The 13,237-nt window shown below is 41.0% G+C and overlaps 2 protein-coding genes across 2 annotated transcripts; one reads left to right on the top strand and one right to left on the bottom strand.

Annotated features, from left to right (window-relative positions):
• The first annotated feature begins 845 nt into the window (after nucleotides 1–845).
• Nucleotides 846–3,320, top strand: LOC144652199 (uncharacterized). Its single transcript, XM_078512213.1, has one exon. The coding sequence runs from the start codon at nucleotides 1,149–1,151 to the stop codon at nucleotides 3,318–3,320; it is 2,172 nt and encodes a 723-aa protein (XP_078368339.1). The 5' UTR covers nucleotides 846–1,148.
• A 3,133-nt stretch (nucleotides 3,321–6,453) lies between these two features.
• LOC144649387 (uncharacterized) lies at nucleotides 6,454–7,866 on the bottom strand. The gene has a single exon (XM_078508874.1). The coding sequence runs from the start codon at nucleotides 7,861–7,863 to the stop codon at nucleotides 6,574–6,576; it is 1,290 nt and encodes a 429-aa protein (XP_078365000.1). The 5' UTR covers nucleotides 7,864–7,866; the 3' UTR covers nucleotides 6,454–6,573.
• Between the last annotated feature and the right edge of the window lie 5,371 nt (nucleotides 7,867–13,237).

The raw sequence follows: 13,237 nt of genomic DNA, 5'->3' as shown, positions 1-13,237 counted from the left end.
TACGTTGGAACAGGCCTGCGATTTGGCTTAGGCTTGGGTTTTGGTGGCAGAGGCTTTACGCTTTCGTACTCATGGTCAACATCCACCACAGGGTCTACAGTGGGTTCTTCAAAAGATTTACAACCATTTTCATAGAGGTTTACCTTTGTGTGCTCAGTTCCGTGGTGGATTTCTTCGCAGATTCTGTCATAGTCTTCATTGCCTATCACAGCTTCACGTGCAGGACACACATTTACATCCATATCTATTGGGATCGTTAAATCTGCGACCGGTGTCATATCGACGTCACGAAGTGTTGCAATAATTGCTGTCGGAGTGCCCTGTTGAAGTTCTTGTAAAAAAACTGGGCCGAGTGACTGGAAGTCAATGTTGTTGCTGTTTGCATCTTGTGTCGTGGTGTCGCAGGATGAAGTGAATTTCACTCGAACAGGAAGCTCAAACGAGTGCAGGATGTCTTCGAACTGGACTGGTTCTCTACTGGCTAAGGGTTCAAAAGCAGCTTTGACATTGAAAGGAAGATTCACAAGGTACTCAGTCCGGCCATAAAACACACATTGTAGAAACTTTACATGGTTTTCTGTGACGGTCCTTCTCGGTTCCAAGATGTCTCCTGCTCTAATGCGCAACGAAGGTGAACAAGAATAAACTTTAGCGACACGAATGAACTTGAAATCAGCCGAATGAGTCCAATAATAATGTGCTAAATATTGATCCTTTTTTCCCATCTGTCTCGTAATGAAATTGCTGAGAGGATAGAAAGATGTTTTAGGTGTTTCTTTGTTTCGATGGAATGCACGTTTTCATTTACAGGATCAGTTACTCGATAAATAAGTGTGAGTTTGCCAGCTAATATCAAGATCTGTATGAATTTTGATCACGTGACAAATATACTCGAGATAACGCAAGGTGAATACTAAAATATAGTTTGCTTTGAGGACGAAACAATCTAGTTGTTAAATTAATGTGATTTACCCGTCAAAACATCTGGCCAAGTGATAAGTTTATTGCCGAGAAAAGGTATCGGGACACCCCCTGAAGCATTTTGTTATGAGTGTCACGCGATGATTATAATCTGAAATAAATACTGGATACACGAATAACAAATTCAGAGTTGCTTACAGACGGAAGCGCTTTTGAAATGAGTAATAATGCCGTATAATCCAGACATGAGCCTGCTAGATTCCTCTTTGCTTTGCGAGTTCTTGACAGACTGTGATCTCCCTGCAACTGTACAAATTGTCGAAGGATACGATCATGAATACGAGGAACAATCGTGGTCTCAAGGCGAAATTGTCCACTTGCACGCCATGAAGGATGTACCTCAGGTTCTAGCTCTTGACAAGAAAGGAAATCGCTTTTGTATCCCTTTAAACTACCCGGAGAAAATATTTGAGAGTATTCCGAACAGATGCGGCGACGAGTACAAAACTGTTGAAGAGCTTATTGCTGACTTTCCGAAATATGTTCGCTCGCTTGGGAACATATCTCGAAGTGGGGTCAAAGTCGGGGACATACTTTGTCTTGTAGAGACATCGCCAAATGCTGCTGGCTACATGGATCTCAAGTGCAGTGTACAAGGAACAACTCGTTCAATAACCCTCTCTGGTGACCAGGTTGGACCTTTTGAAACTCTTGAAGACGTTAATCCGACTACTATGCGAGATGTCATTGATCAACACCTCCTTCCTACACGAGTGCGAGTTCGAGTTGGAACACAACCACTCGGTGAAACAAACATAAACAAGAGGACGATGTTAGAAGGACTTGTTACTTTAAAAGAAATAGTACAGGAAAAAGTTTTAATAGTTTCTACCTTGGTTGGAAAGGATTTAAGAGTTGTGAAACTTCCGATTGACTTGGAATTAAGAGTCCAAAAGGAGAGTTTAAACCTTGACCAAAAGCTGTTCACTGAAATTTGTCTACTTATCGACAAAGAAGTGAAAATTGAGTCGACAATCTTAAGCGGAAACGGAGAAGCATCTTGGAACTTTGATATTGCAGATATCAAACGAGACATCGAGGAACCACAAGCTGACGACATCTACGAAGAGCTTATTCCTCCAGTTCCACCTAGAGCACCATTGAAATTAAATGAATCAAACTTAAAGCAAAATACAAAATTAAAAACAACAGACAGCGAAACTCGATATGCTCCATCTCCCAAGCGAAAACCTCCAAAAAACACTGCAAGTTCTGAAGTTCATAAAGGAACTGAGAAACCGGGTCCTCCTCCTCCAGTTGCCAAAAAGCCCAATGTATACAAAGAGAAACCTCGTCACTCAATTCCGCCATTGGCAATTGCCAACACAACAAGCACCACGCCACAAAACATCGAACAACACAATGAACCCCCAAACTCAGAAGTAACATCTCACCACAACAGACCTGATGAGGCAGGAGACCACACCGGATGTATCAGTGGTACCCAATCTGTTTCACCTTCTAAGCTAAAACCTGCAAATAAACCTATCGAACCTGCTGTTCCAAAGGGAAGCGCGAAACCGGTTTCTTCTCCACTTGTCAAACCGAAACCAAATGGCTCCAGGCAAAAAGCACTAGAACGGCAACAGCCACCAAGCTCTCACCACTGTACTCTGCCATTGCAAGATTTAAAGAAATACGAAAGTGAAGGAAGTCCGACTAAGCTGATGACCTCGCAAAACATTGAGTCACAGACTCGATCGAAACCGCCAACAGTAATAAACAACAACAACGGACCTGATGAAACAGAGGAGTACTACGAAAGTATCGAGAATATTCAATTTGCTTCACCTCCAAAGGCAAACTCTCCAAGTAATTCTGTAAGTCCTGCCGTTTCGGTGAAGGAAAGCGTGAAAAGCGCTCCTCTTCCACACGGCAAACTAACGCCAAATGTGATCAAACAGAAATCAGAAGAGAAACAGCTGCCAAGAGCCCAGAACCCTTCTTCGCCATTGCAAAATTCCAGCAGTTTCAAGACATGCGAAAGTAAAGACAACCCAGACAACCCAACTAAGTTGACTTCGCAAAACGCCGAATCACATAGTAAAGCAGAAATGCCAGCAGTTAGTGAGCGACCTGATAAGACAGAACGCGATGCTGGAGTGGTACAGGACAAAGGCAAAGAACATTTGAAGGACATCTCGGTGTCCGAAGTCTCCGGATGGCTAATGAAGCTTGGCTTAAGCGCGTATGTGGATAGATTTGTGGAGGAGTCGATTGATGGCAACTTTTTACTAGAGCTGGATACGGAAATGATGCAGTACCTTGGAATTTCAAATCCATTGCACAAAAAAAAGCTCATGATGTTTATCCAGAAAGGTTGGACTCCAAAAAAATAAGCTAAAACTTTATTTGTTTCACTGACATTATTTTGTGTAGAAAAATCAAAGTTTTTGCCGCACCGATGTTAATTATGCAGTTGACGTTCGTAGACTGAGTTGGTTTGTTATCATATAGACCAAAAATAACAACATGAACAGCCTGCTCAATGGCGAGTTAGCTATCTTTTTATGGCGTACTGCAGGTAGCTATAGAGAACATAAGCCGAATTACTAGGGAACTTGGTTATTTTTTTTTCGGTTGTTATTAAAGAGGGCACCACAAACTTGGTGCTTCTTATCTCAACAATTCATCCACTTATTTAATAATCATTGAAGTTCCACACAGTGCTAGCTAAATTTTTTTCGTTTCAGCTCACTTAGTTCGAAAGAAATTACTGAATTAGGCAAGAATTGTCATATGGCCGAATAGTCATAATAAAGACGGGGGGGAGAGGGGAAGGGCGAGGGTTGATGGGTTGGGGGAGGGAGTGTAGGAGAAGCGGAATGACAATAGAGGTGTACAAATATATGTTTGATCAGACATGATTTGATTCAACAAAACTCTTTCTTATTGTGGTTTAACAACAAGATCGTATGGTTTATTCCTCAAGTAAAAGATCAGGCTGACACAAAATTTTGATGAGGAAAAAAAAAAAAGCGTGAGACCCCCGGAAGCAATATTTTGATTGACGTACGCGGTCAATATTGAAAGGCTTAGATATAAATATGGTACCGATTGGTCAGTTGACAAAGACGTTATTGCGCAGCATGGTGGACCGCTGTTGCGGAACGTCTTGACTTTTGGACTGACTTGAGAAAATATCTGTCGAGGTTAAATTTACTTTGAAGGATCCTGAGAAGCTGGTAAAGCTTTTTTTTTGATTATTTCATGCAATAATGTGCGCTTTATAAATATGGTCCAAGTTGCTGTAAATACGAAACAAGAAGAATGTATGTTCAGTATAGTTTGTCCATTACATGCGTAATAAAGTAAAGTAACTTAATTATGCAGTTGAAATATATTCAGTTTTTTCTAATAGGCTTGTGTAATCGCAGTCTTTGAGTATCATTTCATTAAGTTAACTTTCTATCCGCAATTTAGAGATCATTAAATCTATATTCACCTTGTTTTTTCTTATTCACAAGTAGCAACACTTAAACTAAGAGAGGATGATTCCTTCCTCTTGCTTAGACACAGCTTTGTAAGTTTTCTGATGTGTTATTAAGTTGTACTATAACATTTCTACTCTCTACAGATATTCCATTACCAATGGCAATATGCATTCAAATATGTTTATACGATTTATCGACTTGAACTTATCAGCTAGGAGATCTCAGTTCCAATACAGGAAATAAATATACATGCTGCATAGCTGAACAATATAAATAAAGAATTAAAACTACACTAAAATAGCTAGCAAAATATTCAGTGAACTAGAAAAGTGGTAGCCAAAATAAACATTGTAAATGCAATTCTATAGAAATTTAGGAAGTAGGATAACATTTATGTACTTCATTAGAAGGTTTTAAACTAATAAACAAATTTCACTTACGTCATCAATGTATTTTGTTTACAAGAAACACAAAGGTATATCTGGGTCGCTAATAAATCATATTTGGAAGCTGTTCACAAAATAAAATGCAGATATATCAACAAAACGTTCAAGAGAATCGAGAATTGGAACCTATACGCTAATCTAATATGTGAATGGTATTTTTAAACTGTTTTGCCTATGTGGTAAAGAAATCGAAGGCATGCATACAGTTTTCATCAGAAATCACTCTTTTAAAAGACGTTCACAAGGAGATACATTGAAAGGTATAAACAAAATGCAGAAAGTTTTGGCTAAACGATCAAACACGTTTATCTAGCATCATATTAAATAAACTTGGCTAATCGCTTAGCCGCGGCCCTAGTTCGAACACTTTCATTCGACACTTAGGGCCTGTTTACGTGGAGGGAGGGTGCCCCGGCTAACCGAGTTACCCGGCTAGAAGGGATGAAACATAGCCCGCCTTTACATGCAGAATTCACAGCCCTTCTACCTGAGCTGAGATAGCGTCATTGAAGCGTGTCACAGCGTGGGAAAACCATGTAGCTCCAAATGATTTTAGAAAAATATGACAGTTTTACTAAATAATCAAGGCTAGCCGTCTTCAAACCTATTTTATTTTGATGTGCAAGCTCTTAGAACTTTAGTACGTCCATTTATGGGGAAATTCAATCGAAATTCAACAGTCTTTGGCCGCCAAATTGAAATTAAATTTGTTGTTTCGTGAGTTAGGATAATCATTCCTACGAAAATTTCGAATTAATTAGCTCTTGCTCAAAGAAAAAATTTTCCAGCCTACAGATAAAACTAATTTGATCTAATTTTGGTCAAATAGCACTGTTTGGGTCCAGAATTTATATATTTTATGCCATTAACTTCAAATTTAGTTTAAAAACACGCGCGAAAACTTATCCCGGCAAGCCTGGATAGCTCGGGCATAACCGTTTACATGGCAAAAAGCTATCTCGCCTAGAAGGGTGCCCCGGGCAAGTAGACCGAGTGCCCCGGCAAGGCGGGTTACCCTTCTAGCATGTAAAGGCTTCAATACGTTTTCTTAAGAAACGTATGAAAAGTTGGCTCGCCCAGGGTAGCTCGGTTAGCCGGGTAGCTCGGTTAGCCGGGGCACCCGCCTTCCATGTAAACAGGCCCTTAGAAGAAAATTAAATTACATCTGTATATGCCAAATTAACACAAAAATCATCGACTGAAGTATAACATAAGAAATTGTTTGCTGATCGATAGAGACACCGTACATCAACAAGGTCTCTTTCAAACGTGTCAGCATTCTTAAGCCTTCTAAGCCCTGATAACCTTTTACTCCTGACAAGAAAATAGGCGGAAGAAAGGTTTATACAGTCTTCACTGTTAATGCTAGGATGATCTCGGACCCGAGAAACAGTATCTGCAGACTGTACGCTGGCCATGCCATACTTCAGACAATGGTCGAGACCGACAAGACCGGCGTTTTGGAGCGACTGCAGCTTGAGAAGTCCTGAATTAATTGCCTGTGAACACGCTCTCTGGTCGAGGATTTGGTGAAAACCCTTCTTCTTCAGATTGGGAGCCCGCACGCCGGCTATGGATCAACGATAGGCAAAAGGGTCCGAGGGTAGTTTAAAGAGGTCGTTTTGAAAATATTTCGAATAAGGCTTGTTAGAGATTTTCTTCTTTAAGTTTTACCTCGGTTGCGCTTTTCTTGCTGACGTTTGGGTGCGTTTTCACTGGTTATCTCTATAGCGGCCAAGCGATTCAACTCGACGAGGGCGAGGTGGTGGTGTCTCGTCATCAGCGTCAATATTGGATGGGTAGATTTGCTCATTATGTATCGGTTCAACAAAGATATAATCTTCGTCGGAGTCACAATCTGAACTAAGGTATGTATCTTCCTCGTCATCTTCTACATTGTATTTGCTGTCTTCCTTACAATCATGAGGTGATGCCCCTTCAAAATTGGACGGGCCTTCTTTCGGTGCCTCTAACACATCGTCATTCATCAGGTTTTCATACGTTGGAACAGGTCTGCGATTTGGCTTAGGCTTAGGCTTGGGTTTTGGTGGCAGAGGCTTTATTTCTTCGTACTCATGGTCAACATCCACCACAGGGTCTACAGTGGGTTCTTCAAAAGATTTACAACCATTTTCATAGAGGTTTACCTTTGTGTGCTCAGTTCCGTGGTGGATTTCTTCGCAGAACCTGACGTAGTCTTCATTGCCTATCACAGCTTCACGTGCAGGACACACATTTACATCCAGATCTATTGGGATCGTTAAATCTGCGACCGGTGTCATATCGACATCACGAAGGGTTGCAATAATTGCTGTCGGAGTGCCCTGTCGAAGTTCTTGTAAAAAAACTGGGCCGAGTGACTGGAAGTCAATGTTGTTGCTGTTTGCATTTTGTGTCGTGGTGATGCAAGATGAAGTAAATTTCACTCGAACAGGAAGCTCAAACGAGTGCAGGATGTCTTCGAACTGGACTGGTTCTCTACTGGCTAAGGGTTCAAAAGCAGCTTTGACATTGAAAGGAAGTTTCACAAGGTACTCAGTCTGGCCATAAAACACACATTGCAGAAACTTTACATGGTTTTCTGTGACGGTCTTTCTCGGTTCCAAGATGTCTCCTGCTCTAATGCGCAACGAAGGTGAACAAGAATAAACTTCCGCGACACGAATGAACTTGAAATCAGCTGAATGAGTCCAGGCATCGACAGCATCTTCCACGCTGTCATACCTGTCCTGGCATAGTTTAGGTAGTATTTCAACTTTACAGGGACTATTAAGTGGTAGAAGATACTCCTTGTGCTCGGCGTCTTCTACAAGCAGGTTTTCAGTTCGTTTTATGGAGTGAAGCATAAGAATGTCATCTGCTGAAAGCGTCTCACCATCGTCCTCGCTATAGAATCCGTCTTCGACTTTTACCAGTTGCGGAAGATTGTAACGGGCTACAAAAGTCTTCAGGGTACAAGATTGATCACTCCAGACGATAGTTTCAGTCTTAAAACATTCCATACTGCAAACTTGCAAGTCAGACAATAAAAACTAGGACTCGGCTCATTCACGTCAGTCGTCTGTGAAGATGGCAATGTATGCGCATTTTAAAATTGGTGAACAATTTTTATTACGCACTGATGCATGATCAGTAGTCAAAACAGTACTGTTTTAGTTGCAAGTCGGGAGAGAGAGAGAGCTACGTCGTTTCACTGCATGTGCTCCGGTCCTGGTTGCAGTTATGAGGTAGCACTGTTACGCCTAAAAAGAGTGGCAATGCAGAATTATGCCGTACCCAACATTACTCAGTTTAATGTTAACGAAATTGAAAAAAAGTTGCCTATATTGATGTGCTAAGTATTGATCCTTTTTTCCCATCTGTCTCGTAATGAAATTTCTGAGAGGATAGAAAGATGTTTGAGGTGTTCCTTTGTTTCGATGAAATGCCAGTTTTCATGTAATGGACTTACTTGTAGGTGAAAAAATCCAACCGATAAATAAGTGTGAGTTTGCCAGCCAATACTCAAGATCTGTATGAATTTTGATCACGTGACAAATATGCTCGAGATAACGCAAGGTGGTCTTTCGCTAATGAGTTTTAGTGACTGCATAAGGTATTTCTGAGTGATATCCCGGCCAGAGAATGCACGAATCCTTTTTGCTTTGCGAATTTTTGAAAGGCTGTAACTTCCCTGAAACAATACGAATAGTTGAAGGATACTTACATGAATCGGAGGAAAAATCGTGGTCTGAAGGGCAAATTGTTAGCTTACACACCATCAAAGATCTGCCTCAGATCATAGCTCGAGATGAGAACGGAAACCACTTTACTATCCCTCGTAACTACCCGGAGAAAATATTTGAAGCTATTCCGAACAGATGCAGCGACAAATATGAAACTGTTGAAGAACTTATGGTTGATTTTCCGAAATACGTTCGCTCGCTTCGAGATATACCTCACAGTGGGATCAAAGTCGGAGACGTGCTTTGTCTAGAGGCATCGCACGATGCTACTGGCTGCATGGAACACAAGTGCAAGGTAGCAGGAACATCTCGTTCGATAACCCTCTATAATGACCAGGTTGGACCTTTTGAAACTCTTGAAGACGTTAATCCGACAACTATGCAAGATATCGTTGAACAACATTCCCTGCCAACGCGAGTACGAGTTCGAACTGGTGCAACGGAGGCATTTAACGAGGCAAACACAAGACCGAGAGTGATATTCAAAGGATTGTTTACAATCGAGGAAAAAGTGCATGAAAACGTTTTTATAGCTTCAACCTTGTTTGGAAAGGATCTGAGAGTTCTGAAAATTCCTATTGACTTAGAAATAAGAGTTAGAAGAGAGGATTCAAAAATAGACCCAAATTTGATGTCGGAAATTTGTCGCCTCATCGACGCCGAAGTGAACTTGGAGACAGCAATCACAACTGGAAACAGTGGAGAAGTATCTTGGTTTTTCAATGTCGAACGAGACGTGCAGAAGACAACGAACGAGTATGTAGCATTACGGCCCCCTCTTCCACCAAGACCGTCATCAGGAGGTGCTGAAGTGGCGGAAGGATACCAAGCAATCATTCATTGGCAGGCTCAGGGTCAAAACATTAGCTGTACCAACGCAAAGGGACAATATACTGATTTAGTCAAAGTAGAAGAACAGCATATTTATGAGAGAATAGACGAGTTAAGGCATGGGCAGGCTGATAAGGCCGAGACGGTACCAACATGGTTGAAAGATTTGTCCGTATCCGAGGTTAGTGAGCTGCTCAGTAAGCTGAGATTAAACCATTATGTGGACAAGTTTGCTGAACAGGGGGTTGATGGAAATTTGTTGTCAGAACTAGATGACACTGATATGCAAGACCTCGGAATTAAAAGCTCATTTCACCGAAAAAAACTCATGATGTTTATCCAAAAAGGTTGGACTCCGAAGGAATAATCTTAATCTTGTTTCCACGATGTCTAGTCGTGATAGGTATAGACAATCGAACGAATCTGCGATCAACAAGTCTGAGCGACCATTATAACTTTCGTATTGCACTCTGCAAATCCGTTTTGCATTTCTGTACCCTTAATATGTTTTTGACATTAACCAATCAGAATCCAGAAATTTGATTGAGTCCCATACAGATAAAAAAATCCCTGGATAATAACATTTCATTTTATAAAGTTTAACCGGGTTGTGTCAGCAGAACAATATCGACTAGTAGCTGATAACAAGAGGTTCCGTTTTAAATTCTATTCTTCCGACGTGGTTCCTAAATAGTGAAAAAGATCTGGAAGATCTGTTTCTTTATTTTTATCACCTGCATAGTTAACTGTTGACTTTGCGCGTGTTTGTTATGGAGAAGATATATACTGGTCACTCTTAGGGAACCGCAATGGTCAAGTGATCGACATTTAACTTCCCTTTAAAGCCTTTTATTTTTAGATGAAAAGCTAACATGTGAGATTATATGTTTCACTTTCTAAATGACAAGCAAATGTCAAGTATATGGTAATTTTAAAGAGTCCGCGATTAATCTAAAGATAGCAGAAGAGACAGTACGACATTGTCACTTTTTTATTGAAACACACCAAGAAAACAATACTTACAGTACAGGCAAATCATATGACCAAATTATAGGACCTTTAGTAAGAACGAGAAAGTTAAAGTATATACTGGCGTTAGATTAGCCTGCAGAACATGCGGTTTATCGTGCGACCCGCAAACTTACTAAAAATCAATCGCCGGTTCTGTAGGCTAGCGTTAAATAAATGCGTAAAGAATAACATTTTAAAATCAGACTTCCTCTTGATCATTTTTAGCCGGCGGTTGGTGTTACAAAGTAGAATATCTCAATGACACTTCGGATAATGAATCCGGCGACGTTTAGCAACATAAATTGTCATACCGATTTGTTTTTTAACATCGACAACCGGAGCTGTTGTTATGACACAAATACTGTGTAAATGTTCTCCAGAATTTTCTGAGAATGCCGCTTTGATCGCAACCTCTATGACCCTTTTAAGCTTGATTGATTTTCCTTTATTACTTAGGTGCATTGTACATTATCTGATGGGCAGGTGACGTGACCACAGCGCGTTTCAGCGCTGAAACGCTGCTGAATCGGTCACGTGGTTTTTTTAAGGCTGTTGTTTTTTGCGAACGGTGTTTTCACAAAAGTGAAAGCAAAGTCATTACCTGTCGTTATTCACTTTAACGTGTGGCTGATTCCTTTCTAGCGTGTTTCCCGCCCCCTCCTGTGAGAGGGGTAAGGTTGGGGGGGGGGGTGGATGGCGAAAGCCTTAACCACATTCAATTCAGGCCCGTTGCCAGGATTTTCGTGGGTGCGTTAGAGCGGTGTAGGCTCGAGCTTGTAGGGGGAGGGAGGGAAGGGGAGGGGGGTATGGGGTATCCTCTCCAGCCCGGAGAAGTTTCAAAACTTTTAGAGCTTATTTTAGTATGGAAATTTGCGTTTTAAAAATCGCTGGGTTTCTATGCGGACGGAAACTGTGCCTGAACAGCTGAAAGTTGTTTGGAGCATACAAGAATACCACATGGTAAAACTTTCACAAGTCGTTCAGTCGTTTGACAAACATTACAGGTTTCTGCGCATTCTCTAACGACGTAAAATACAAAACAACCTAACAATATGGGCTTACACTCGGAAGGATTTTTGCGTCTGAGTTTTATGGGACATTTTATTTGGGGTGGGGGGAGGAGGCCTATTTCGATATATAATAATTCTTACGTGGCTTCGAAGGAGAATAAAACAAAAGAAATCACATCGAGGTCCACGGATGTTAGTTAGAAATTCAAGTTAGAATTTTGCTGTTTTGAAATTCACCTATAATAAAACAAGAATCAAGTACATAGCAAACACGGCCAGGAGACGCGTGAAAATCGGCACGGTGTCTTTGGACAAATTCCACCCACTTATTTCGTACTACCGGATTAGATGAAAATTGGTGCATGTCGATTCGGCTAACCGAGTTACCCGGCTAGAAGGGATGAAACATAGCCCGCCTTTACATGCAGAATTTACAGCCCTTCTACCCGAGTTGAGACAGCGTCACTGAAGCGTGTCACGGCGTGGGAAAACCACGAAGCTCCAAATGATCGAAGAAAAATGTGACTTTTTACGGAATAATCATAGCTGGCCGTCTTCAAATCTATTTTACTTTGATGTGCAAGTTCTTAGAAATTTACTGCGTTCATTTTTGAGGGAATTCTATCGAAATTTAACAGTCTTTTGCCGCCAAATTGAAATTGAATTTGTTGTTTCGTAAATTAGGACAATCATTCCCATGAAAATTTCGAATTAATTAGCTGTAGCTCGAAGAAATATTTCCCAGCCGACCGATAAAACCAATTTTGATCAAATAGCACTGTTTGGGTCCAGAATTTATACATTTGATACCCTTTACTTCAAATTTAGTTTAAAAACACACGCGAAGACTTATCCCGGCAAGCCGGGATAAACCGTTTACATGGCAAAAAGCTATCCCGCCTAGAAGGGTGCCCCGGGCAAGTAGACCGAGTGCCCCGGCAAGGCGGGTTACCCGTCTAGCATGTAAAGGCTTCAATACGTTTTCTAAAGAAACGTATGAAAAGTTGGCTCGCCCAGGGTAGCTCGCTTGGCCGGGTAACTCGGTTAGCCGGGGCACCCGCCTTCCATGTAAACAGGCCCTAAGAGTTGTTCTTAGTGTTTTTTCTTAGTGTTTTTTCTGCGCTCCTGTAACGCAGTATCTTCGCCGCTTTTCTTTTTACTTGAAGTCTCTGTACTGCTTTCCGCACTGTCGTCCACGTTGGTTTCGAAGGCCAAGACTAAATGATACCATGCTCAACTATATGAACTTGAGATTCTTCCTTTGTGAATATCACATGCAAACGGAAAGGGGACAAGGCCTTTTTTATTGGTTTAGAAAAACAAACTTACAGCTACGAGACTTATGTATTTACATTCGGCGGAACTAAACTGTGAGTGGTAATGACAGAGCATGTATATAATTTCTTATTGGTATAAACGCACGTGAGCCGTTATCGCGTTAATTGACTCTATTGTTGTAACGTATATAGGGATTGATAATTGAGTAATGTATGCATCTCAGCTCACGAACTTTACAACTTTTGTTTTATACACTTTTGTTATCTTTGTACTTTACCTTTAATAACCCCCAAAGTTTCACGCGCCTGCGTTTGGTCGGGAAGTACTTTTCAGTTTTCCCCAATAGGTTTTTGGGTTTTTGTACCAGGCGGCGCATAGGCTTGTTGTCCGAGTAGTGTTTCAGTTTTGTGTGTTTGAGCAATGTACTTGATGAGGACGGCATTAAATACTCGGACTCATAGTACGAGCTGCACACCCGCTTTGTTTGTTTTATGGTCGTGATTATAAATAAGAATACTTCT

This window comes from Oculina patagonica, chromosome 4, assembly GCF_052425735.1.
Source record: "Oculina patagonica isolate OP01 chromosome 4, crgOcupat, whole genome shotgun sequence".
Classification (NCBI taxonomy): domain Eukaryota; kingdom Metazoa; phylum Cnidaria; class Anthozoa; order Scleractinia; family Oculinidae; genus Oculina; species Oculina patagonica.
The sequence above is the reverse complement of the archived record's forward strand: the minus strand, read 5'-3'. Positions and strand labels throughout refer to the sequence as shown.

Coding starts and splice junctions, on each gene's coding strand:
- LOC144652199 (XM_078512213.1), top strand. CDS start 1,149: ATGCCGTATAATCCAGACATGAGCCTGCTAGATTCCTCTTTGCTTTGC.
- LOC144649387 (XM_078508874.1), bottom strand. CDS start 7,863: ATGGAATGTTTTAAGACTGAAACTATCGTCTGGAGTGATCAATCTTGT.